This window comes from Vulpes lagopus, chromosome 3 (assembly GCF_018345385.1).
Source record: "Vulpes lagopus strain Blue_001 chromosome 3, ASM1834538v1, whole genome shotgun sequence".
Lineage (NCBI taxonomy): Eukaryota > Metazoa > Chordata > Mammalia > Carnivora > Canidae > Vulpes > Vulpes lagopus.
The window spans coordinates 159,013,401-159,040,097 of record NC_054826.1 but is presented as its reverse complement, the minus strand read 5'-3'; the positions used below and the strand labels follow the sequence as shown (position 1 = coordinate 159,040,097).

The 26,697-nt window shown below is 39.4% G+C and overlaps 1 protein-coding gene across 2 annotated transcripts in view; it reads left to right on the top strand.

Annotated features, from left to right (window-relative positions):
* Positions 1-24,782, top strand: part of ST6GALNAC3 (ST6 N-acetylgalactosaminide alpha-2,6-sialyltransferase 3) — a 507,075-nt gene extending 482,293 nt beyond the window's left edge. For both annotated transcript variants that reach the window (XM_041747350.1, XM_041747351.1), the window contains 2 exons: positions 21,264-21,371; positions 22,445-24,782. In XM_041747350.1, coding sequence (XP_041603284.1) covers positions 21,264-21,371; positions 22,445-22,631 — 295 coding nt within the window. In that variant the 3' untranslated portion in view covers positions 22,632-24,782. The remainder of the gene's footprint in view (positions 1-21,263; positions 21,372-22,444) is intronic.
* The last annotated feature ends 1,915 nt before the right edge of the window (positions 24,783-26,697 follow it).

The following is a 26,697-nucleotide window of genomic DNA, read 5'->3' as shown; positions in this document are numbered from 1 at the left end:
GATACATTAAAATGAGCCAATCAGTCAACACAAATGGGAATTTTCATGGGCCTGTGACAGATTCCGATTAAAATGTGGTTTTTACCCAAAGCTTTAGTGCCCTGCTTCATATGAAGTACAATTTCATTACAAAACATAGCAAGTACATCCTAAGCCAATGAGGTAGCCCTAAGTACATGAACCAAAGGCAGGAACATGCTGATATGAATTTAAAAGTCAGGCACACATAAGTGAGTCAAATGTCCAACAAATTTAGAAAGTACTTAAGTAAATAGACAAGACTAAATGGTATTTGCTTCTTTAATCAACAAATATTTATTGGGCCCTCACTATGTGACAAATATTATCTAGACCCTAGGAAAACAGAGATTAACCAAATAAATGACACTCATGGAATTTACACTTGAGTGGGAGGAGAAAGTAAATAAACAAATCTCTATGTCAGGGGGTGTTAAGTGGAGCAGAATGAAGCTGGGTGACAGGGCAAGGGACAAGGGTGGGAGCATCTGACGCCGACACAGGGAGGGCAGGGGAGAGCTCACTAAGAACAAGCATCTGTTGGAAAGACCACCACTAAGCATGCACCTGTGCCCATTTTCTCCCATGTTTCCCAATGATGTTTAAAGAGCAATATTTATATTAAAACATCAACTCTTTGCATTCCATTTGTGTTACCAATGGTTCTTCCTCTATTTTGTGAGTGTATTTTACCTTTGTGATTATTTTTGCACCACTGGAATTTTTATCAGAAGTGCATTCAAACTTACTAATTTAGGGAGAATGGATTTATTTTCCAATCAGTGAGATTGATAGTCCAGGCCTAAAAGTCCCACAAAGTTTTAGTAAGATTATTGTTTAGTATTTTAAAAATATTTTTTCCTGTTATGAATATTAGGATTATTTCAGTACAAATATTTATTGAGCCCCTACTATGTGACAAATATTATCTAGACTAAAATTCAATATTCAATCCAAATAACATTATAGTTTCTACCTATTGATTCTGGTTATTAGAGAAAACTGTGCATTTTTAAATATATGTATTTTGTATTTGGGTCATTTTATCAAATTCTCTTATTCTAATTGTTTTAGCTTCGTGGTATAATTTTTTTAAGATTTTATTTTATGTATTTACTTACTTATTTAGAGAGTGTGCAAATAGCAAGGGAGGGGCAGAGAGAGGGGGAGAGAGAGAATCATAAGCAGACTCTGTGCTTAGTGCAGAGGGGTCTTGGGGCTCAATCTCACAACTCTGAGATCATGACCTGAGCTGAAATCACAAGTCAGATACGCAACCAACTGAGTCACTCAGGTGCCTCTTCCTTCTATAATGTGTAAACAATCTTTCATTCAAGTGTAAGATCTCTGTTTCTTCTCATCATTAGCATTTCATGTTTTATTCCATCCACCAAAACTTTCAGAATAATGTTAAAGAAAAAAGATAATAGCATACATGCTTTTCTTGTTCTTTATTTTAAAAACATATATTCCCTAACATCTCACTATTCCTTATGATGCTGACCCTTAGTTTAAGAGGTGTTCTTTATTATGTTAAGGAGATATCCCTTTAGTCAGATTAAAATAATTTTTATTTGGATTGAATATTGAATTTTATCAAATTCCTTCTGGCATCTGTTGAAGAAATGATACAGTGCTTCCTTGAGTGACTGATGCAACGAATTAAATTAATATAGGATCCACCAAAAACGTTTTCCCAGTGGATACTTTTTCCACAGAGCCATCCATGAAAAAAAACATTGTCATCTGATCAAATAACTTGGGGAAATGTTACATAGCATATTCTTTTCCTAGAGATTCATTAGCTCATTATCATATGAAAGATGCTGACAAGTCTGAATTTGGCAGTCAAAAAATTTGGTTAAAAAATTATACACACACACACACACACACACACCAAACTGCTGTATGGTGTGTTTGCAAGTTGCTAATAGGATAGATCCTAAAAGTTCTCATCACAAAAAAAAGAAACACTTTGTGTGTGTGTATCTGTATGATATGTTGAATGGTGACTAAACTTACTGTGATAACCACTTGATGATATCTCTAGTCAAGTCATCAATGCTAGACAACCTCAAATTTATATACTGCTGTATGTCACTGATATCTCAGTGCAATGAAAATAATCCAGTTAACTTGGTTAAACCCACCATTTCCAAACATTACCTCTTCCCCCTTCCCTCATAGAATACTTATTAGTGGCCCATTGACTTAGGGTTCAGTCCAACACACTTGAGGAGTGCCATGTTCATTGCTTTCCCTATATTCAATTATCCTTGCACTCCTGGAATAGAACTTACTTGCCCATAGGAGTATGACTATTTAATTTAGTGCTAAGATCAGCTGGTTGGGTTTTAATTGAGGATTTTTGAGTCTGTAATTGTACTGTCATTTTCCATCCCTGCCCCCCTTGGCTCTTTCCAGGTTTCAGTATCACTGTGATGCTGGGTTGGAAATACAAATTGGGAAATGTTCCATATTTTTCTGGGCTCTGAAACAATTTATGCAGCATGAGAATTCTCATAGGATTTTATTTCCTTAATTTGAAATATTTTCTATGAAATAGCCTAAAGAGAGATGAACCCAAACATAGTGCTAACTGGTTGTCAGTGAGCTTATAATTGAATCCCCCTGTTAGCTCGATTTTCTTTACTGATGAGGCTTCAAGTGTCTTCATTTCTCTTCACTCTGAGTAAACATGATTGCTCTTTGCACCAGAAGGTTCACGGTTCAGACAGCCTACCCTGCTTAGAAGCAATAATTTTTGCTCTTGTCACTCCAGTTCGCCACACAACAGGAGGGCATCAAAGTCAGGTCAGGGAAGAAGGAAATGATAGAATTCCAGGCAGGAGAATCACGCTTCTCCATGAGCATGTTGTCCCTGATGCTGGACCCAAAGTGAGAAGTGGGGTAGGTGACTGGAATGAAGGCCTGGAGGGAAGAAACAGAGCTGGGTCAATGATGAGTCTATAATCCCATGAGGAGGGTTGGAGAGTGTCGATTCGGTTTTTTAAAACACTGTGAAGCAGTGTTGGGATGGTGTTGGATATGTTATGGTCTGTAAGGGGAGAAATGGGATGTTAAGGCCACTTTTGAGAGAAATTCCTCCCCAGGGTACAGAACCCTTTATTCCGAGAGATGCCATATTATTACAGACTAAATACTTCACAGATCTCCTAAGGTCTTGGGCATAAAAACACACAGAAATGTTTTCCTGTTTTTCTTTCTAATACAAGGATTATTACTCAACGTTAAAAGGCAAAATACCTTATCTGTGCAGGGCAAGCTCATAGCAGGCAACTTAATGTGTTTAGTGTTTGTTGAATAATTGCATATTGTTTATTAAATAAATGCCCTTGTGTTGTCTTCCCCTGGTTTTATGCAACTGATGTGCCCCTAAAACGTGGAGCATAAATTAAATGAATCCTTTTTCCAGGTTTATATATAAAAACTCCTTACGTGCTAAATATATGTGGGTGTTTTTTTTTAATCCTTCATTAGTTGAGGCATTTCATAACCCTGAAACTTTAAATTTCAGTACTTTCAAGGTGCAATAATGGACTCAGATATTTCAATATATTTGAGGCAACTTAACACTCAACATGATTCCTTTTTCTAAATAAGCTAATAAGTAGCCAGTTATTTCTATTTGTCTTTTCACATGCTGGGTAGAGGAAACATAAAAATAATGTACCTTTGCCTAAACACAAATTGCAGAAGTTATCGTTTTTTAACCAAATCCAGCTTGTATTTCTTTCAAAGACAAAAAGAAACCAAGATTACCTATCCCTGAGTTATTCTCTGAAATGTGATGAGTGCCAAAAAAGAAAGCACGGATGTTACAGGAAAATAATGGCTGTCTATAGAAAAGTGGTTCGCTCCCCTCCATGCACCATTCTTCTCTTCAAAGAAGCACATTGTCCAAAGGTGAATTGTTGGAAGAAACTAACCCATCCATTCACCTAGGCAAAATCCTTCCACTGAATAGCCATCAGGGGAAGCTGGGCCAGTGCTTACCATGCTTATTAAATACTACTTCTGTAGTGGTGCACAAAGGAAAAAAGAGATTTTGGTGGAATGTAACGATATGAACTCAGGATTCGAATGGCTGTAATATTTTAACCAACACTGAGTTCTTTGAAGCTCCTTGATGATCAATCACAAAGCTAAAAATCACTCCTTACCCCTGATTAGAGAAAAATCTGATTTTCCTGTTGCATTGCCTTCTTGAAAGAGATTATGGGGGAAAGTGCTACAGTGAAGAGCAGAGACTGAATCAAAGAATATTGATTTTGTGTCTAACCCAACTTGCACTTTCTCAGTTCCAACACCTTACCAGGAAATATGTAGAGGCTGCTTCCACAATAAAGTCACCTGTGACTAGAGAAAATTATTGGGTAGAGAGATAGAAAAACATACCTTTCTCCATGACAATGCTTGAGTGTTGTCATATATATATATATTTATGTATTTCTTCTTTTTTTCCTTTCTCTTTCTCTCTTTTTAACCACCTTCACTGCTTCTAATTTTTGTGATTTTAAAGAAAATGCCATGATAGTGAAGGGACATCTTGGGTGTTGTTGGTGCTTCCCTGCAACTGGGTTCCTCTCCACCACCACTGCAAGTGCAGTAGTCATCATCTCATTGTCTTCTGTGAAAGGTGCACGTAGATTTCATAGATATATTATAGTGGGTGGATGTGCTCATCAGAGGCCTATATCTAAGCCACTTTGTTGCACGGGTTCTTAAAGTTGCAGTGGGATGCAAAGTAGGAAACAGATGCAAGAGCCGGCATGAAGGAAGAGTTGACATGACTCAGTAACTGATGGGGCACAAAGGATGAGGGAGAGGGCAAAGTCAAGTGTGACGCACATAGCCTAGAGAATAATGGTGCTGCCATCTAAAAAAAGAAAAAAAAATTAAATTAAGTGATTCAGGAACTGGAGCCATCTACTACCTGACATAAACCCTTGGCTGCATTAATGTAATCATGAATTCCTGAACCATGAATGAGCGGAAGGAAACAGTACTCATAGCCCCACAGTTGTGAACACTTAGTTGTTCTTCTCTTACAATGTGCAAATCAGCAGTTGCAAGCTTGGGTTTTAGAAAGCCTTCTCAGAAGTCAGGGCACCATCCTGAAAACATTAGTCCTATTAACAGCGTGCTGGTCATGGGGGATTGTTACAGGCCCAGTCCAAGGTGAATGGCAAATGCTCTTTGAGTCAGGGCTCCTCGGAAGAGTGGCAGGTCCAAAGCCAGTTAAAAACTGGATAATGGCCTCCTGATAAATAAAATGGCACTTCTGAGGCTGAACATAATTGAAGGAGCTTTGTGCTGATAGAAGACTAAGGAAGCTTTCCTATGGGAGGCTGGCATGCAAATGTCGCTTTCTGGGTTTTGTTGACTGTGAAACTGGAGACCATACTGGTAGGAGGGGTGCATGATGACAGCCCAAAGCAGGGAGGCAAGAGTCTTGCCTGTGTCTCTATGATGATCTAAGACATTAATCGCCACGAGATTCCATTAAGTATGTGCCTCACCAAATCAGGAAGGCATAAATGACATTCTTAATTTTCTGAGTTTGTTTTGCAGTGAAAATTTAAAAGACTGAAATTAATTCAGTTAAATTGATATTTTGCCTCATGATTTCAGGGATTTAATAGTGAATATGCCTCTTGATGTTGATATATCTACTATGGGTTCATTTATTCTCTTTTCTTTGGCACCGCTGCATGTAGCCGGCCCTTTGCTATGATTTGTTATTTATAAAATGTACAGAGCTCAGTTCCATCCTGACAGATGAAATCAGAATCCTGGCTGAGCCGTGGGTCAACTGACTAGAAAAGAATTTAAAACCTGATCCTGTCCCAGCTATAAGATAAATAAGATCTAGAGATCTAATGCACAGTATGGTGACCACAATTAACAATACTGTATTATATACTTGAAACCTTTCTTCTTTAAAGATTTTATTTATTTACTTGAGAGAGAAAGAGAGACAGAGAGAGAAATAGAGAGCACAGCTGGGAGCAGGGGCTGGGAGCAGAGGGAGAGGGAGAAGCAGATTCCCTGCTGAGAAGGGAGCGTAACTTTGGGCTCGATCCCAGGACCCCAAGATCATGACCTGAGCTGAAGGCAGACACTCAACTGCTGAGCCACCCAGGTGCCCTATACTTGAAAACTTTTAATAGAGTAGATCTTAAATGTTGTCAACACACACACACACACACACACACACACACACACTGTGATCATGTAAGGCATGGAGAGGTTAACCAACATTATTGTGGGAATCATTTTTCACAATATGTACGTGTCTCTAATTGTCGTGATGCACACCTTAATCTTACATATGTTATGTCATTAATAGCTCAGTAAAGGGGATCCCTGGGTGGCGCAGCGGTTTGGCGCCTGCCTTTGGCCCAGGGCGCGATCCTGGAGACCCGGGATCGAATCCCACGTCGGGCTCCCGGTGCATGGAGCCTGCTTCTCCCTCTGCCTGTGTCTCTGCCTCTCTCTCTCTCTCTGTGACTATCATAAATAAATAAAAAAAATAAAAAAAAATAGCTCAGTAAAGCTGGGGATAGGAGGACCTGATTCTGGAGGTATATGGCTGTAAGGGGTGTGTGTGAGGCTTACCAAATTTTAAGTGGTGATTGTCGTATATCCTTAGACATATCAGGAAGCCTCTCTGTTACACCATCAATGAGAACACATTGGCAAATTGCTTAAACTTCCTTGGGGATAAAATATTGGCAATTTCCTCCTTAGGAACATCCTGCATTCCAAAAATTATTCCATTAAATTGGACATATTGAGGGCCTACTGTGTGCCAGACATAGTTATCTAAGATGGGACCTTTTTGCTGACCAGCATCCCTTCACTGGCAAGTTTCCAGTCAGTTTGCAAGTCAGCTATTTATAAATTGGGACACATTTTGCTAAAGAAACAAATTTAAAAATAGTGGTTAAATTCTCAAGCCAATCTTCAAAAGCTAATTTAATTTATAATACAGTGGAACTCAACCTCTAATAGAATCCTCAAACCTAACTACCATTTATAGCAGTGATTTTCAACCCTGGCTGCACACATCACACTATAATCACCTTGGAAGACTTTTTCTTTTTTAATTTATTTTTAAAAATAAGTATGAAGACTCAGACCATACCCCCAGAACAATAGAATCAGAATCCATTATCAGAGCAATGATGGGAAATGGAGCCTGGAAATGGGTAGAGAGGACTAGAAACAAGGCCTCTAGGGAGAATGGCATCAGGTCCAGGTGTTATGGCACTGATGGATAAGATGAGAAGAAAGGATGCCCCTGGGAGGAGGAATAGACTGTAGACTCACAACCTTTGGGAGATTTTGATTTCTGGTGACAGTAAAGGGTTTTTCAGGAATGAGAAAATGGTAGAGAGGTCTGGACCATTCAGCTTCAGGAGCACAGGATTGGTGCGGCAGTGATGGAGAAGGAGGTGGCAAGAACAGAAGCCAGTCGGTCATCATCACTCACCAGTTCTCTTTGTCCAGTTCACGAGGAAGGAAGGCAGCTCTACCTTCAAATCACTTTCTTATTTGGGAAAAAGGCTTTCACAGAACTTCATGCCTCCTATTTCCCTTCCACGAAAGGCAAAGATGTAGTCCTCTTCATCCTTTGGCATCATTATGGATCCTCGGGACTAAGCAGGGTAAGGGGAATGGAAGAAGAGTGGAGATGCAATCCAATAAATGGGCTCCAATAATAAGAGCAGGCTGGTGATTCTGAGGCTGAACTTTCAGAGTCCCGTAGATCTTCCTCTGGTCACTCCCTTGCAACTTCTTTTTTTTTTTTCCCTTGCAACTTCTTTAGTCAGAATGTCAGGCATCAGAAACATGGGCGTCAAGTACTGTCAACAGTCAATGAAAACAGATATGCCAGGTAAAAAGATCTTCTCAACTGTTTTCCTGTGTCCTTCTCATTTTTATAGTTTGGGTGTGGACATTTCTGTTTCTGACATTCCATGAGTGTTGCAATGCAGGGAAGTCTGTTGAGATGCCATTCTCACATTTCAATCAGATACTCTTAAGCTCTTTTTTTTTTTTTTAAGATTTTATTTATTTATTCATGAGAGACACAGAGAGAGGCAGAGACACAGGCAGAGGGAGAAACAAGCTCCCTGCAGGGAGCCCAGTGCAAACCCAATCCTGGGACTCCAGGATCATGCCCTGAGCTGCAGGCAGATGCTCAACCACTGAGCCTCTCAGGCATCCCAAGATACTCTTAACTTCTAAGTTATACTCTGTATTTCTTCTTGGCACTTTCTATGGTAAATTGCTTCAGCTCTATGTTCTAGTTCTCTCTTGATGGCATTTTGTCTGCTCTGGATCAACGAAAATACTGGACTAGAAGAGTCCTGGAGATACATGAAAGTTTTCTATTCTGAATAGAAGAAAGGAACTACTGCCATTATCTTCTCTTTTCTTTACATTTTTGGATATTCCTGATTTTTTCCTAACATGGGTAGAAAAAATTACTGTGAAAAAAAGAGGGGATGCCTGTTTCTACAAGTTTCTGAAGGTACTGGTATGGGGGAGTTTCTGGTATGGAGAGGGTATGCACACAGAACAACTTTTTCCCATGTGTGAATGAACTGTAAGCCACAAACACATAGGTCTCTATCCCCACAGGTTGCTGGCCAAGCTGTGTAGCCATGCTAAGGGGAAAATACCACCTCCATGAAAGAAATTCTTCACCTCACTAAGCAGGGAGTTTAGCTCAAATGGAAATTCTAGATTAGATTTCAAAGGAAGAATGTTCTCCTTTCAAAACCCGCATCCCATCTCAAGAATAGAGAGAAAAATGGAATTTTTTTTTCTAGGACTGAAATTTCTGGACAAAATTAAACTGGGATAACTTTCAACCTTCGTGGGCAAACAGCTAGTTTAAGAGGTGAGCCTCCATTAGCTTTGACTGTTTCAAGGAAGATCCCATCACCACATCCTTTGACTACAGGTGTCCTGCGAAAGCAGACAGACTCCTTTTTAAAGAATTTGCTGGTGCTAAAGTAGAAGAACCAGATCTGTGCCTGCTTTGATACATTGATGATGGCCTATCATTTGCAAAGGTTTTGTGTGTAAGGTAGTCAGTGAATGTCAGCCTCCTGGAAAACTGACAAATAAGCCTCCTTCTCTTAGAGACGTAACTTCACAGTGCCTGAAGATTCACGTCAGTTGTTGCTCCTGACCTTTCCTAATTGAATTATCCTTCTTTAGTGAGCCAGATAAAAACGATTTTAACAGAGAGGGGGAATTGAGGCAGTGCTTAGCTTTTCCTATTAAAAATAAATATGCCCCTCGAAATAATTTATTTCAGGACACATTGAGCCACGTCACTCAGTCAAAAAAGTGGTAATAGCTTCAGATGGGCAGCAAAATTAGTCTTTCTTAGCCAGAAGAATGGGAGAGCTACTCTGAGTTTTTTCAGTTTCACAATTATGCGTAGCCGATTGACCAGGCTCTGGCTGAGGCTGGTTTACTGATGATCCCAGTGGTACTGGAGGCTTTAGTGAGAAGCTTGGATACCCAATCTCCTTCAGTGGGGTGAAATGACCTCAAATCTCTGTCTTCAATCCTTGTTAAAACTTTTGGTTGTTTAAAAGTTCTTTTTAAGCATAAATTTTCATTTTGAAAGAGAAACATGGTTTTCGAAAGCATTTTTGTCAGAAGCAAGTTTGAATCTGATTCTGTGCTAGGATTATTTCTAAAGGAAAATCTTGGTTTCACTCAAGTTCCAGTTAAGTCAAAAAGCTAAGGGAGTGTGAGTCATTTCATTTCTAAAAAAGTAAAAGTGGCAGGGAAAAGGGCTTTTATCTACTTAGATATACTCCTACCTGATTACAATCTCTCCTCCACCCCCCCCCCCTTCAGTCTTAAGGAAAGTATATGTAGAAAGAATGGATGATAAGAGAACTAAAAGACAAAGCCAGAACCTTCCATTAATTACCTTTATCAGGTTAGCAGCAGAACAGGCACTTATGCCTCAGGTATAGACAGGTGATTAGCATTCAGAATCCTGAAGCCTACGTCAATTTAGGAAGGCCATGATTTCAAGGTAAGTTGAAGGGGAAGTTAGAAAGAGACAATTTTTAAGGCCTAAGTATTAAACTAAGATCAGATCAAATAGTGATTGTTAATAAGAGTTAAAGATTAGTTAGAAGTGAAGTCCCTAATTATACCTAGAGTTTTTAATAGACTCATTTTGTTAGAGAGGGTCTTAGGGGGTCAACCAATCCAACTTCATGTCTCAAGTTGCAAAGAACAGACACCTCCTCCAGCAGACACATGCCCAAGGGGAGAATTTATGGAAAGGTTATTGAACCTAAAGGCTGGAAGGAAGCCATGCCCGGGGAATGAAGTGAATCTAGGAACTTGATCATCATTTCAGGACTTATCCCTTCCTTTTTTTTTTTTTTTTAAAGTTGATGCATATCTCCACACCTGTGGCATAAAGCTATTGTTTGAACATGACCATGATGGAAATTCTAAAAGCTGTTTTGAGTCCTGAAGTCATAAATACAAATCTGTAAGCACTAGTATCTCTGTGCTAAAATATACAGCTGTACCCTCCAGCATGGGCTCTGTTACTGTAACTACAACTCCAGACATTTAGTGATGAAAGACCCCAAGCCTCCCTATGCCAGTCTTCTTATTCTGCCTTAAAAAAAAAAAAAAATGCGGCCCAAAAAGAAGTGGAAAGTTCAAGATTTCTTAGAGGACTAACAATAGAATCTGAAGACTTGAGGTTCTTTGATGACTGCCTGGTCAGACATGTGGCATCTTGGACAATTCTGAGACCAATGACTGAGAAAGAATTTCTTTAAGAACCTGAGTTTTCTACTATTAACTGTCTTTGGGCAAGTAGTTTATAACTCCCTGAACCTACATTTGTATAATGGGGATATTGATGCTCTCCATAGGTCAGGGTTGTTGTGAGGACTAAATGACATAACCTATGCACAGCTCTCGGGACAATGTCTAGTACATATAAATGCTCCATAAATGATAACAGTTATTATTATTAATAAAAAAATGTAGTCAGCTCTTTGCTGCATAACAAATAACCCTGAAACTCAATGGCTTACAAGTACATTTATTTCCTGCTCACATGTCCATGATCAGCTATAACTTTGCTGAGCTTAGCTGAACTTGGCTCTACTTTTGGGTTCATGTCTGCTGCGTGGGTGTCCTCATCCCAGGAATCAGGTTAACAAAGCACCCCTTACTGGGATTTGTTGTTCTCGTGATGGAGGGAAGATGTGAGAAATGGGAAACATGTGATGCCTTTTAAATTCTCTGCTGGGAACTATCACTACTACTTCTGTTCCATTGGTCAAAGCAAATCACTTGGCCAAGCCTAAAGTCAAGGAGGCATGGAAGTTACTGTATTCACAAGCAAGCCATGTTCTGGGAGGCGATGAACAATACAACCTAACACAGGAAGATTGAAAGAAAATCTATGGTCACTGAGACAAGGGCCTCTAGAGTAGCTTAAATAGTCTGAAACTAGAACCTACACAGGCTACGCAGAATTTCTCATGTCTTTGAAATTATGGGCCATTTAGGTAAACCAGAGATCCAAGGCAAACAACAGAGTTTGGAAATAGAGATTAGGTATAAAAGGACACAGTAGCATCTCTTCTTACAGAAACTTTACTCGGTGGAGGAGATGTTGCATTCACAGGTCATTTAGTTCAGCATTTCTAGGGCTGAAAGGTATTTTTTAAAAGGTTCACACTCTTAAAGCAGCAATGGTATTTGTTTTCATTTCCACTGGTCAAAAAAATTCAGTAAATTCGACATTTATTTAAAAACTATTTCCCTTTTAAATGGAACAGGTCAAGAGCCTCCAGGGGTATTGAGGGAGGCTCCTTGGTGGTAAGTGAAGTTCAGAGAAGTTTGTTCATGCCTCAGAACCTAGTGTATAACACGGACAAACACTACTGTTGTATCCATTATCATCACACATATTTTAATTGCTTTTATTCTTCGTCATATATTGTTTACATTTGTTCACAATTCTGAATTAATGAGGAGTTTAATGAGGAAGAAAAAAACATAACTCTGTCGATTTTTCCCTAGATACTTTTCTCCAGATCCATAAATTTCCATCATCTGAAAAAAACTAGCTATATAGAACATCAAAATATCTCTAATATTTCAAAGCATAATGTAAGGAAGAAAAATAAATCCGTGTTATGTATGCATCCTGTCTCTAACCAATAATCTATTATGGAAATAAACACAGATGATGCGTTGAGGTCCATTCCAGATTAGAGGAGAGATGAGAACGCTTCAGTATTCCCTTTATTCTCATACCTCAGTGTAACTGCAGGGGCCATTCCCTGTGTTTGAAAGGCTTCTCCTTCCCCTTTTTCTGCCTGATATTCTTATGCAGCCTTGATCCACCGCTCAGCTCTTACTTCCAATTGGGAAAGAATCACCTTCCCCACTTTCCCTCCGCTATGTCTGTTGCTCGTCCCTCGGTGGTCCCATAGCACTTGCAGAGAGTTACCCTCTTGAGAGCCCTATTTCTGAACATGGTCATCGAGTTTGTCTCTCCCACTTGATCCTGAGTTAAGATCAAGGGCAACTTGGTATTTTCTGGGCATGGTACCCGGTCTCACACCTAAAGCGTGAATGGATAAGGGTAAGCAGAATAAGCTTGACCAGGTTAGAAACTGAAGAGGATGTGAGGGGAGAGCATTTCAGGAAGAAGGAAGGTAGACATCAGCAAAGTGAGTAAAAAGACAGAAACTGGTGATGTGTTTAAGGAGCAAAAAAATGGACGCACATGACTAGACCAGAGAGTTCAGGAGAAGTCCTGGAAAATAGAGTGGAGAGTTTGGTTTGTGGGAGAGATGCCCATCATCTTAGTCTGTTTGGGCTGCCATAACAAAACAGCCTTGGCTGAACACAACAGAAACCTATTTTCTCACAGTTCTGGAGGCTGGAAGTCTGAGATCAGGGTGCCAGCATGGACAGTTTCTGGTGAGAACCCTCTTCCTGGCTCAAAGAGTTCTCGCTGTCTTCTCCAGTGATGGGAAAAAAAGAGAGCTCTGGTATTTCTTCTTCTTGGAAGGGCACTAATCCTATCATGAGGGCCCCATCCTCATGACCTCATGTAAAGCTAATTACCTCCCCAAAACCACATCTCCAAATGCCAACACATCGGGCATGAGCACTTCAACTTAAGAATTTGGAGGGAGGAGCCTGGGTGGCTCAGTGGTTTAGCACCACTTTCAGCCCAGGGCGTGATCCTGGAGACCTGGGATCGAGTCCCACGTCAGGCTCCCTGCATGGAGCCTGCTTCTCCCTTTACCAGTGTCTCTGCCAATACAATACAGTATTGTATTGTGTGTGTGTGTGTGTGTGTGTCTCATGAATAAATGAATAAAATCTTAAAAAAAAAAAAAAGAATTTGGAGGGAATATCCTGTGGTTGAGGAACCAGACCCACCCTAATGAAGTAGGCCCACAAGATCTCCACCATCCATCCCTGCCGTTCTTGAGGTTCCATTTTTCTTTTGAGAAAGTGAATGCCATCGCAGAAATCAGTATTTCCAATGTAAGGGGCTTTAAAGCCAGAGGGCAAGAGCAAAATAACCTTTTAATTTTTGAGATGAATGAACAAAGTAATTTTTGTGAGTGCTATCTTCTATTTCTACAGCAGCCATACATCATACCTTTAGGAGCGGTACCATTTTACTTTTAAATGTACACTTTGAAAAGAACACAGTCGTTTCTTATTATGCTCCTTTTTGTACAGTTTCATCAGATTCATCAAGAGTCAGAGAGTCCTGTTGATTCTATGGCAGGAAAACTATTTGTTATATTCACAGTCCAAGGGCCTACCTGATTAGCACAGGCGTTTCACATTAGCTGATTGGAGTCTACCTCTGAGGGGTACTGCTTTACTCCACTCATGGTCCATTTTTCAGTGTATTTCAGGTCTGGATTCCTTTCATTTGGTGCATTCTTTTAAGAATCACCATCTACAGCATGATATTTTTCTCCATTTGAGAAGTTTATGTCCGTTGGCAAATGATTCAAGATCGAGAGTTCTCCTGCCTGATTTGCAGAAAGTTGCTGCTGCCTCCAGATTTGCTGGGCAGGTCCCACTGATAGATAGTAGAAATATACAGTGTTAATATAATGGGAAAGCTCCAGAGTATTTCCATAGCTCCTGACAATCGAATAATATACAAAAATATATGACTAAGGGACAGCTGAAATTGTTTCCACCCTTTGAGTTCTGCTTCCATTAGACTGGTTCACAATATTAGATTGAATCCCAAGGTGCTCCTGAAAATCATCAGCTGTTTTTCTTGCCCAGTCTCTTTGTTTAAATGTATTCTTTCAGTATCCATGGGCTTTTGGGGGAAAAAATGGGGGAAAGAATGTTTTTAATTGAAGAATCTGTATTGTGTCAGGTATTTCTTCTCCCTAGGAAGGTATATGGAAACTTACTTTGCTATTTTTATTTATCCTGCCAGGGTAGTGTATTGATGAGAGAACTGAGATCCAAGAGTGTTAAAACAAGACATGAGATATTGGTTAATTCTTTTTTTTCAAATTCCCTTTTTACTCCGGAGTATAACAGATTCGGAAGCAGCTGCCAATATTGTGATCTCCAGTAAACCTCCATCATTGGGAGGGTTTTGATCCCCTTTGGGCTTTGATAAATGATAATCATGCTTTTTAAAATGTTAGTGTAGAGTGCCCCAGGCCTTGTTTTCAACAGTTCCTAGAGGAAATGGGTCAGAAACAGTAAAATTCAGGCTGCAAAGTTTGAGCCAAAGGCCCCCTAAGGGAATCATTCCATGAAGAGGAAGCAACCAGAAACAGAAGCAACTAGATTCCTCATCCTTGTTCCTACCTGACACATTTTGCCTTTTCCTATTGCAAATTCCCCATGGCAGGTCAGGACTTGCCCTTTGGGTCTAGACCAGGTGAATTTGCTGATTCCTGGGTTTGTATTAAAGGTAAGATAATGATTTAGTATTGACCAAATCTGAATGGCCTTGGATAGGTTTGTAAAGAAAGATAAAGAAGTAAGATGTTTGGTAGTTGAAGAAAACCAGTGGGACAGTGAGTGCAGTGGGCAGAATGGGAACTGTAGTTAGGGGGAACCTGGCTTTTTAGGATCAAGGACATCCTCAAGGCAAGCCACTCAAGTAAAGAGTAGGCACTGGGGAATCAAGAAATCTATTGCCTTTTTAGAGCACAGTGATTTGGGGACAGAGGGGAATCTGATGAGATACGAGAAAGAACTTACTGCACAGAGCAGCACCCCCCGCCCCCCGCACACACGCACAAAGAATGATCTCATCTAAAATATCAATAATGCTGAGATTGAGAAACTCTGACATGGAGAAAGTGCTATTACTTCATCCATCAAAGATAAGCTTCTTGAGCTCAGAACCCAAGTCATTGAGCCAAAGGTGTTCAGTAATTAGCAGAGGGTCCTGTGAATAAATAGCAGATTCAATGTAATCCCGTTTTCTTTTGAAGAGTATCCATTTTAGTTTCTTCAGTTCCTCCTCTGAAATTCCCCCAAAGGGAGATCTCAGTCATGAGAAAGTTCCAGCTGACCAGGCGATAGGAGGAAAATGCTTCACAATATGTTTCCAGAAATGAGAAGATGAGCAAGCATGCTCAGAAGCAAAAGTACAGGTGAATGAAACATGCTGACAGCCAAAAAGATTGAGATTGGTAAGAAATAAGGATAGCTTGACAGACAACGAATCCCTGTGGGCATGTGATGACCTTTAGACATCCAGAAACAGTAAGTAAACATCAAGGGGCAAGGTAGCTTATATTTTATTGGTAATAAACTAGATGAAAGATCATATTTTAAATGATATGCCTTCAAGCATGTGCTATATCAAGGTGTTGACAGCATCATTTTTCCAAGAGATGAGCAAGTAAATTTAAGTAGTTTCCAAGTAGTAAGTATCTTGATTACCAAGGAGCAGTGGGATGCGAAGCTTGGCCAGTGGAAACAGATGATTGATAGCTTCCTCTTAACACTCCTGCCTTTATTTTCCTCTGCACGGCTCATTATTCTGCTGCATTAATTTAAGCTTTCTTATTGTATTGAATTAGGGGCTTAAATTCCCTTATCATCCCTATGGGAATCTTGATTGTTTATTTGTAGATGACAATAATTGTTTTTATCGATCCCCAAATGTAGAAGGTATAAGAAGTGCTATGGCTGATGGCCAGCTGGTACATAGTTAGTGCCGCGTGCATGAGTGACAAATTACAAGACAGTATTTGGCCCCAGAGGAGACCCTTTAAGAATTCTTAAAAGCATCTGATAGTCATCACTAGGTCTCTTCTAGCTAAAAAGCATAAACAAGTTCACATACATCACCTCAAGTCTTTTTGTTGTTTTTATTGGACCTCAAAAGGTCTAGTTGGGTGTAATTTATACATCCTCATTTCTAGAACACCCACACAGCAGGACTTTGGAATGATGTAAAGAATTCCCAGAGCCAGTGCCATCCAGGCCAGCGAGTCTCATTAGAGACCCAGATCGCCAGGGCAATTGTTCAGAAGAATTCCTGGATTAATCTAGTGGTTGCCATTACTCCACCAAAAGTATTCTTTACATGACATTAGCTCCAAGTTTTTTGAGAAGACACCACTTTGCTATCCCCAGCATGTACTATGGGTAAGAAACCTCACATGATTTCACATCCCAAATTTATCAGAGGCACCAGAGAGAGAAAATGCAACTGTCTAATTAAAGTGCTGTTTTTAGGACAAGGCACTTAAGCAGTATGTGTCCCCACAGTCTGAACCAAATGCAACACAGCTTGAAGATTTTCAGCCTAACTCTTATGATCTGTCTATCCAGAAACAAAATAAGGTTTTGCTTAAAATAATAGATTAAGCTTAAAAGTAATCAACTATCAGAGACATGGCAAAGTTTCCTTATTAATTGATAAGATGGAAAGATCTTTGACCAGATGCCAAACTCTGACATTCTTGACCTTCTTTTCGTGTAGTAAAGAGAAGATAGATATGTAGAGGAACCACTTTGACAACTTTACCCTATTTATCCTTTGCTTCTGTTCTCAAAGTTTGTTGTTGAACACTCAAAGTGACTACTCTGGGTTGGACCAGAATGAGCCAGGAGACCTTGTTTTGCAGAGTTGAGGTCCACATGTCACACAAATGATGATTCCCCCCCCCTGCCCCTCATGCTGGAGCTATAATATTATCTAGGTCCTTGACAGTTAGCCACTCTATGGACACACTGACTCCTGGAAAACCACACAAAAGGAAACACAATTTGTCCTAATTTCAGTTTACTTTTCCTCTCACTCAAATTAAGCTTTACTCTCAATACTATGATCTAATTGTGTCCTTGGTCTTGGACAGCCATTCCAGCATGTTCCAGGAGCAGTAAAGTGAAAGATAGAAAAGTTAAGCGACTATAGCCACCACCATTGTGAGGTGAAACTTTATACCCTTTTTATATGTGCCTCAGACATTTAGTGGCAGGCCCACCACACAAGTGGGCATTAAATGAAGTCTGACTGATTAATGTGTTTGTTAGTTACACATTCAGCATGTGTGGAGCGTATTACTGTAGAATGGGTAAAGCTTAAAACAGATTGACTATTGAGGGTGATGATCACAGAGGCATTTGTTTTTAAAAGTAGAACAAACCTTAGATATGACTTGGTTCAACCATCTCATTTTTTTTGTCTGTTGCCTAAGGCACACTTCATGTATTTATGTATTTGTCTGTTTGTTTTTGTTTTTATTGAAGTTCAATTTGCCAACATATAGTATTACACCCAGTGCTTATCCCATCAAGTGCCCTCCTTAGTGCCCATCACCCAGTTACTCTATCCCCCCACTCTCCTCCCCTTCTGCAACCCTTTATGTGTTTTCCAGAGTTAGGAGTCTCTCATGGTTTATCTCCCTCTCTAATTTTTCCCACTCAGTTTCCCTCCTTTCCCTTATAATCCCTTTTAGTACTTCTTTTATTCCCCATATGATGATTGTCCTTCTCCGATTGACTTATTTCACTCAGCATAATACCCTCCAGTTCCATCCACATCAAAGAAAATGGTGGGTTTTAGTCTTTTCTGATGGCTGAGTAATATCTCATTTTAGAGACAAGGAAACTAAGATGACCCATAGAGGTTAAATACATTGTCCAAGGCTTGGTAGTGGCAAAGCTGGAACGTGAAACTAGGTATCCATACTCTCAATTCCATACTGCTCTCTGTACTGACTGAAACACATGGGCTTGTGTTTTGTTACATGTATTGTGATTGTTTTGACAGGTATGCCATCCCACAACACCATGTATTCTTTATGAAAATATTCATCACAGGGCACCTGGATGACTCAGTTGGTTAGGTGTCTGGCTCTTGATTTCTCAGCTCAGGTCTTGATCTCAGGGTTGTGAGTTATATTATATAATATATAATTATATATAATATAATTTCTGACATAGGATTGTAATAACTGTTTAAAAAATAAATAAATGAAACCTATTTTTCTCATCATGTACAAATAAGTTCTGTAATTTTTAGTGATCTCTGCTAGTACATGGTCAGCCTAGCAATGAGAAGGATAGAGAGGATAGAAATATTGAAAAAAAGTAGAATGAGAAGGCAAAAAAGAAGTAAAGGGGGTATATTGTTCAAGTAGGAATATAACGGGAAAAAATTCAGTATGCAGACAAAATTTCTAGATTCAATTTGGGAGCTTTTAATCAAGACTCTTGCCTCTTCTGATCTCTCCCAATTTTCAAATAAGGACTTGTAAGCAGATGGTGCGTTAGGCAGTTCTCATCATCGCTGCTCCCCCTCAGACCCCAGAACACAGGATGGACGGCGAGTTAAATTGTATAATAAGCAAAGTTGCTCTTGAGCGTATTCCACCTCCCTCTGGTACATCTTCCCACCATTTGGCACCCATTCCTAACCCATGCTGCTGCTACTATTCTTATCACAGAGGAAAGTGCATGTAACTCTATGTGATCCAGTTTCTGGAATATTTTCCGTTTAGAAGACACACCAGGAAATACAAAGGAAGACGACTTACACAGTGGCAATTCAGACTCAGGGGCTGGTGAGCAGAGGGGATGGATATTACGTGGATTGGGTTTATCTCTCCTTACAAATCCCCCAAAGTCAATTAAAATAAAAGTGAGAAAGTCCAGTTATCATAACGCTCTGTGAGCTCGTGGTGCTCCCGAGATGCTTACATGTTGTAAGTTAATTTGATACTAAACAATGCCTATATTTTTAAAAATGAAGAATCAAAGAATTCAGAGTTCTAATTATAGCACACCAATTGCTTGGTACTGGAGAGCTACGCCAATAATATAGGACATCAGTGGAAAGTGACTACTGGCTGAAAGGCTGTACCCAGAGAGTGGTTATCAGTAGCTAAAGTGTCCGTTTCTAGAGGAGCTGGCCATGCTCCAGTATGCCAAGAGGTCTAGATGGAAGGTAGGAAGCGTAGTCTTTTTTAGAAGTTGTGCTGCACAGTTAGTTAGTTGCCAAATAACCCGGTGAGACCCTAATGTTCCTATAGGAAGAGATTAAGAGGATAGACAGTCATCTGTTTTGGATGGATTGGGTCCCCTTTGCTAAGACCAAGTACAGAGATCCAGCTTTTCATCCCGCGTTCCTTTAAACCATTGAAAGTCGGCCACCCCTCCCAATCAGCACTACACCTAACTACATCAGCCACTCTCCCCCTCAGTTACTACGATTCCCATCTTCCTTTTTCCTCAAACATACCAAGCACACTTCCACATTTGTGATTTTGCCCTTTACATTTCCTCTTCCTGGAACATTTTTCTCTCATATGGTCTGTTGAACAAGTGGCATCTGTCTCCTATCACCAGAGGTAGAAGTCCAAGCCCTTCTTCCCACTGTGTCTTATTTGAATCGCCAAGAAAAACATAACACAGTCAAACACTGGGTGGAGCAATGCTTTACTCGCATAAAGAGACAGAAGAAGATCAGCTCTAATAGTGAGCCTCGGTCCTCATGGCCATTGGGTCCTTCCTGGCACCTGATTCAGAGCCATTGGACTGCATGCAACTGAAAGACCCTCTCCACTCTTGGCAGGGGACAGGTTTAGTATGGGATTGACCAGGTGTCATGTAACACATATACTTAAGCAGAACAAAGGAGCGCACATCGAGCCTGAATCCGGGAGAGATATCCCCACATAAGGCAATAGCCAGGCACAGGCTGTGAGGGCTCCTTATCTCTTATTAAGGAAGTGGTCCAGGCCCAAGGCCCATTCTTAATATGGCTGAGATGAGAGTCAAAAGACTTCACAGATGACACTGCCTTTTCCAATATGTTCCACATGGTTTCTTCCTATTTCCCCACCACCACCAACAACAACCTTCTTCTCCCCCCCTCACCCCCCAACCTGGAACGTTGCTCCCCTTATCAGAGGCCTTCTGAGGCCAACCTTGATAAACATAGCCACCTCCCAATCTATAGAGAATCTTTGATTGTTTTGATCATTGCTATATCGCCAGGATCTACAACAGTGGTTGCACATAGTAGGTGTTCAATAAAAATGTGTTGAAGAGATTGGTAACACAAGCCTCACAAAGGAAAAGTCTTGTCTCATGATGCCTAGAAATCAGTAAAGGAAAACTTTCCAGATGCTTTCACAGACCAAGTCATTCACCTGCACTGCATCCAATTTACACTTAGAAACCCAACAAGTCTTTAAGAAAGTGATATGTCCAGGTAAGCAGGATAACACCATTATCATTCAGTTTCCATCAGGGCTCCAAGCAACTTTAGAAAGCCCGTCCTTTGATATACAGCACTAATTTGTATCTTACGGAAAATCAAATAAATTATTTTTTACCCGAAGGGAGCAGGATTATTTGATTTCAGATATTTGCCATATGGCTTCTCTTCCATACAGCATAGCTTCTAGGCTTAAGGTAGTAAGAGTGAGAGCATACGTATAAATTATTCAGAGATAATTCAAAATAAGTGTGTATCTTTGACAGATTGTCAAGTTCTTTAATGCTTTTTCCTGATAACAAGTGCTATGTTTTTTGATAAAAGGTTTCTCATTTCTCACCACACTTTATTGTTGTTATGTGTGTGGGTTTTTTTTGTTTTTGTTTTTGTTTTTGTTTTTGTGTTGTTTTGTTTGTTATTGTTGTTTGTTATTGTTCCCCCACAGAGTCCAGTCTGGCTCTTATCTCAGCACGGGATGGTTTACCTTCATTCTGGCCATGGATGCCTGTTATGGTATTCACGTCTACGGGATGATAAATGACACCTACTGCAAGTAAGATCACAGGAAATTATTTTTATGCATCTCCAATTCTGATATCTTGTCAAAATATCACAATTCATTTTAATACCATAAATCGGAGAAACAGATAAAGCAACAATTATTTCCTGGTGCTCTTTGCTGACATGACATTTTATTGTCAGTGCATCAAGTTGTGACTTTTAGGGGTGATAAAAAGAAAAATATTTACCACAATCTAATGTCAAATGTCAGAAGGAACATTTTTCCCTTAATCAGTGGCTTATCAAGGATTTGTGGCTTGGAAATACAGAACAAGTTTAGTGGTTATTTAATTTGCAAAGCAAGTTTGTCATTTCTGCTGCTCTAATGGCTTGATGGATAGCTAGCTATGCAATGGTTCTATTTGATCATGAAGGACAAAATGTCCTGAAGCCTCAGAGAAGCTGACAGCTTAACGAGAATTCCTGGAAATTATATTTCACTAATAAATGAGTAATCCACCAGACCCTTATTTAAAATAGGTATGTTTATCCACAGTATACCCTCGCTGGAGGGCTCGTTTCTAAGTATTTAATAAAACAAACCCTCCATGCGTCACCAAGGTAATGAAATATATTTCCCTACTAACAACTTGCACAATTTAACTCAGAGAGTATTTTAATCATATGGTCAAAATGGTAACTAAGCCACAATCTCCATGATCAAATATTTCTCCCCTCACAATAAGTATAAGGGAGCACAGAAGAACCAAATATCTGACCCTGAAAAATCAGAAAGCTTCTTCAAGCTCCGCGACAGCATCAGACTAGCCAAAGTTTGCCTCCATTATCCACCATTTCCTCCTTCAAAGACAGGTATATGTTCAAATGCCATTGGTGTGATATATAAATTTTATTTGATTTATTAAAGCACTAAGAATCTGGTACATCTTCCTAAAAGCTTTTATACATAATAGCTTTTAACTGAGTTCACGGACAAGAATCACGCATGGCTTTGCAAGTAAATGCATTTACTAGGCACGTAATGGATTCTTGCAAATGAATGCTTCATTCTTCATCTCAATTCTCCTCTCCTTTTTTTTTTTTTCTTTTCTTTTTCTTTTTTAGGACAGAAGGATACAGGAAAGTCCCCTATCATTACTATGAACAAGGAAGAGATGAGTGTGATGAATATTTTCTTCATGAACATGCTCCATATGGGGGGCATAGGTTTATCACTGAAAAGAAAGTATTTGCTAAATGGGCCAAGAAACACAGGATAATATTCACACACCCAAACTGGACAGTGTCTTGATGTTAGTTTTTCTGATCTTGCCACAACACTTGACACCACCATAATACCACAACTGTGATGCTGATGATGCTGATGCGGATGATGATGACGATAAAGACAACAACAGGGATGATCGAGTTTCTGTACATTCTCAGATATGGATGGTGACTCTGCCAGTAATTTGAACTTGGGGTTTCATGGAGGGTGGATGTGCTCTTTACATTCTTTCTGAAGGTTCAACATTACATACTGCACTTTATAATTTAACTGGAATTGAAACGAAGGCCAGTAACATGACAGCAGTGACCTAAGAAATGGGAAGATTACCTTTCAAGATAGCTGCTCAGAATTCTTGGACAGTGCGTAACTCTCAAAAGCCATGGGATTTGGCCTCATGAGGCAAGATTATTGACTCTATGGTCTCTTGAACTTGAGCAGCTCCACCATTTTGAAGAATGGTTGATTGTCAGACACTGACCCAAGAAATGCTATCTGGGTACAAGCACCGTACCGTAGTTACTAATTAGCCTAGAGGCAGGGAAGGAATCTCTTCCTGACAAACCATAGTCCTACAGGACCTCCTACAGCTAACGCCTCAGGCCATTTCCTAACAATGAACATATCACCGACATCCTACCAATCGGGATTCTTCAACAATTCAAACAAAATGGGCCAACTAGAAAATCTTGATGAATTTTCCCTCTCACCGCTCCATTCTCACTACCCCAAACAACATAACTAAACATGTCACTAGAGTGATCTCTATTACAGCTTAGTTATTTTTGGTTGAGTCCTAAATATTTCAAAAAGCTATTTAACATGTAAGATACCAACACTGTAATAACATATACTGTGAAAGCATTCTTAAAACATAACCAAAAGGGTTTGCTAACTCTGCTTCAACATCCAACAACACAAAAATATATGCTTTTTAAAATCATGAAACAAGGAAAACAAAGCATATTTTTACATCAGTTTGTATCCTACCATACTTCATAATATATATTTGTATATTCAAATTTCTACTTTATAGGCTCAGATGCATCCCTCCGTACATTACATTATCTTGTCAAGTGCCAACTGTTAGACATGGAGAGGAAATGATTCCTTGTATTAAATCTGACCAGAGCTTTTGCCTTCTAGGGGTTTATTTTCCCCTCAGTGTATCAGTTGTTATACCATAATAACAACACTAATGATGACCTTAATGTCCAAAGTGCTTTGTCATTTAAAGTTCTTATACATATGCTGTCCTATGTGATGCCCGTGACCACCCTACTGGGCAATTGCCTACACATTCTGACATCTCCTCAGCAGATGATCTGTAATTTGTTAATTGCTTTGATGCAGATTTCCAGATCTTTCCCTCTGCTAATATTTGTATAGAATAGCATTTATGTAGACTAGTAACCAAGTGATTTCAGTGCCAAATACAATATATTATATCAGGATTATGCAAAAAGTATCACATGGATGGTCTTGGCCATAGACTAGGACACCTGTGAAGATAGGTAGTTTTGATTTTTTTTTTTTTTAATGATCTTTTTAGGTAGAGAAAAGATGAGGAAGCAGGGATAACAGTAGGGAATGAACACAGAGAAATAGTTTCCTGTCCCCACCTTGAGATGACATAGTTCTCCATACACTCGTGGCCCATTAAATATTAGAACATTGATTTGCTGAGAGAGCAGACGAGGGACCAGAAATATCCTTGCAAAGGATTCAAAAGACACAGCCAAGCCTAACCGACAGAATGCTGTGGAAGATGAAAGTGATGACACACTTCACCTCAGGAGCTCTTTGCAGCTCTAACCAGTGTGCTAAGTCCCACGATAAGTTCCCATTTGATGGGCCGTCCTGAGCAAAAAGCCTTTGTTGCTCTCCACTGCCATTTGTATAACACCCAACACTCAAGTCCGTGAAAATGGCCAAATGCCACTTCCATCGGTGGAACTGTTATCGCTGTTATTCTTCTGTTGTTTCCTCGTGTGGTTTTCAGTTCTATGTGTGTCAGGGTATTTTTTTCTTTTTTGAGCGAATGATGGCTGGAAATGCCCACTCAAAGGAAAATAAACAGATGCAAATGTTAAAATTATAATACAGATTGTTTTCCCCCCTGTTGTGATATAGAAGTTCCACTTTTAAATAAAAAGGAACACTTGATTATCAGAATGCTTCAGAGAACAACACAATTTATTTAGTTTTCTGATAAATGGAGGGTTAAATCTGTTTGTTCGTCCTTGCTCTCCTGCATCTCCATGAAAAAGACTTTGCAGTGCCCACCATCACTCTGCGCAGGAGGTATGGAATAAGCAGTGCTTCCTCTGGAGGGGTAAGGGTGGCCTCCCCTCCTCTCTTCTTTCCTGTGCCTTCCCCCCTTTTTTTCTTAACTAAACCCCAGCCCCACTTTTTATTGTTGTATCTCTCATCTCTTTTTTTCTAAAAGTGGGAAACAAACAAACAAAAAAAACAAACCTTATTCTCAATTTGGAAACCTAATTGGATGATTCCCAGTGCAATCAGCATTTTGATAGAATCACGTAACTTATTTTTCTCTGCAGTCTTAATGTTCTCTGCTTCCATTTCCTGCTCTTCTTTACCTTCAGCTTCCTGATTCTAATGGAAATACAAAGTGTAATTTCTCCCATATTGAGAAATTTTTCATCTAAGATTTATGGATAGAGAAGAGAATGACAAAGGAGGAATTCAAACTTGTCACACAAATTTCTGGCCAATTTCACTGGTTCTAGTCAATTGAGAGGTTTCATCCAGCAGCTGAACATTGAAAAATTCAACTGAGCTCACTCATCACTGATGTATGTATTCCAGAAGTTAATTAACATCTGTAAAAAAAACCAAACACATTTCAATTCCATCCAAGGCTCTAGGCAACTGGACTATTGAAAATGGCCACAATTTGCTGAAATCAGCCTAAAAACATGCAAGCTAGAAATAATAGGGTAAATATTCCTTTTAATTCTGCAAGATTCTAGAAAAAAGGAAGGAAATTTTTTTAAATTTTAAAAGGGCTTTTAAATTAATATTTGAATCCTTTCTAGGTTAGCCTAGTGATTAAGTAGTAATGATTTATATTGTTATGATGGTAAAGTGAATTAGAAAACTTCTAGACTATATCTTACCTTGCTATGAAATGTATCAAAGAAAAACCAATTTGGGAAGATGTTTGTATATATGCACAGAGTCAATTTGTGTGTGTGTGTGTGTGTGTGTGTGTAAAAGCATACCTGCAATCCTATATTCGTCAGTGATGTGTATGAATCACAGGAAACCTATTTTAGACTTCAATGAAATTTGTTGGTTTACATTTTTAAATCCTGTTGAAAAATAAGGCAAAAATCCAAATTAAATATCCCAATTGTAAAGAGTACATAAAATAATATTCAGTGACTGGCTCCCAGGATAAAGCTAGAGAAGCTGCTAAATCTAGACCTGAGAGCACAGTTAGAAGCCACCGTTGTTACAGATCAGACCTATAAGTACAGCGATCCGTGGTGCAGGCTCTGACGATAGCAGTTCAGCTAAAGTCACATTGAAAAACACTACATCAAGCTGCATTCACTCTGGAGTGGATGAACATTGGTCCCTTTATTCAAATAAGCCTGTCTTTGGCGTAAGCAAAACTCAGATTTGCATGATTTTTATTATATGGTTAGAGAACTGTGACCATTATGAAAAGAGGAAAGTATATAAGGAGATTGCTTTTTGAGGATTTGAAATGAATCAGCCGTTGTGGGAGCAAGAGTCTGAATTGGGGACTTTGCTGACCTTTCCAGAAGTATAAAGCCACCAGAGGAGACTCACTTCTTAGGAAAAAATATAACATTAAATTCTTCACCTGGTCATATTAATTGGATGCTAATTGAAAGCTTAGTTTTTTAAAATTTTAATAGTAAGTAAGAATATTATAATTCTTTTTATTTTGCTTTTTTTTTTTAACAATATACCCATCTAACATTTAATGTGGCAAGTCAAATGCAAAGAACAACTATGTTGCCCCGTGTCAGGTGTTTGCATGCCTTAGCACAACGAATGATTTATAGTCCCAGAGCCATGAGGGGAAAAAATG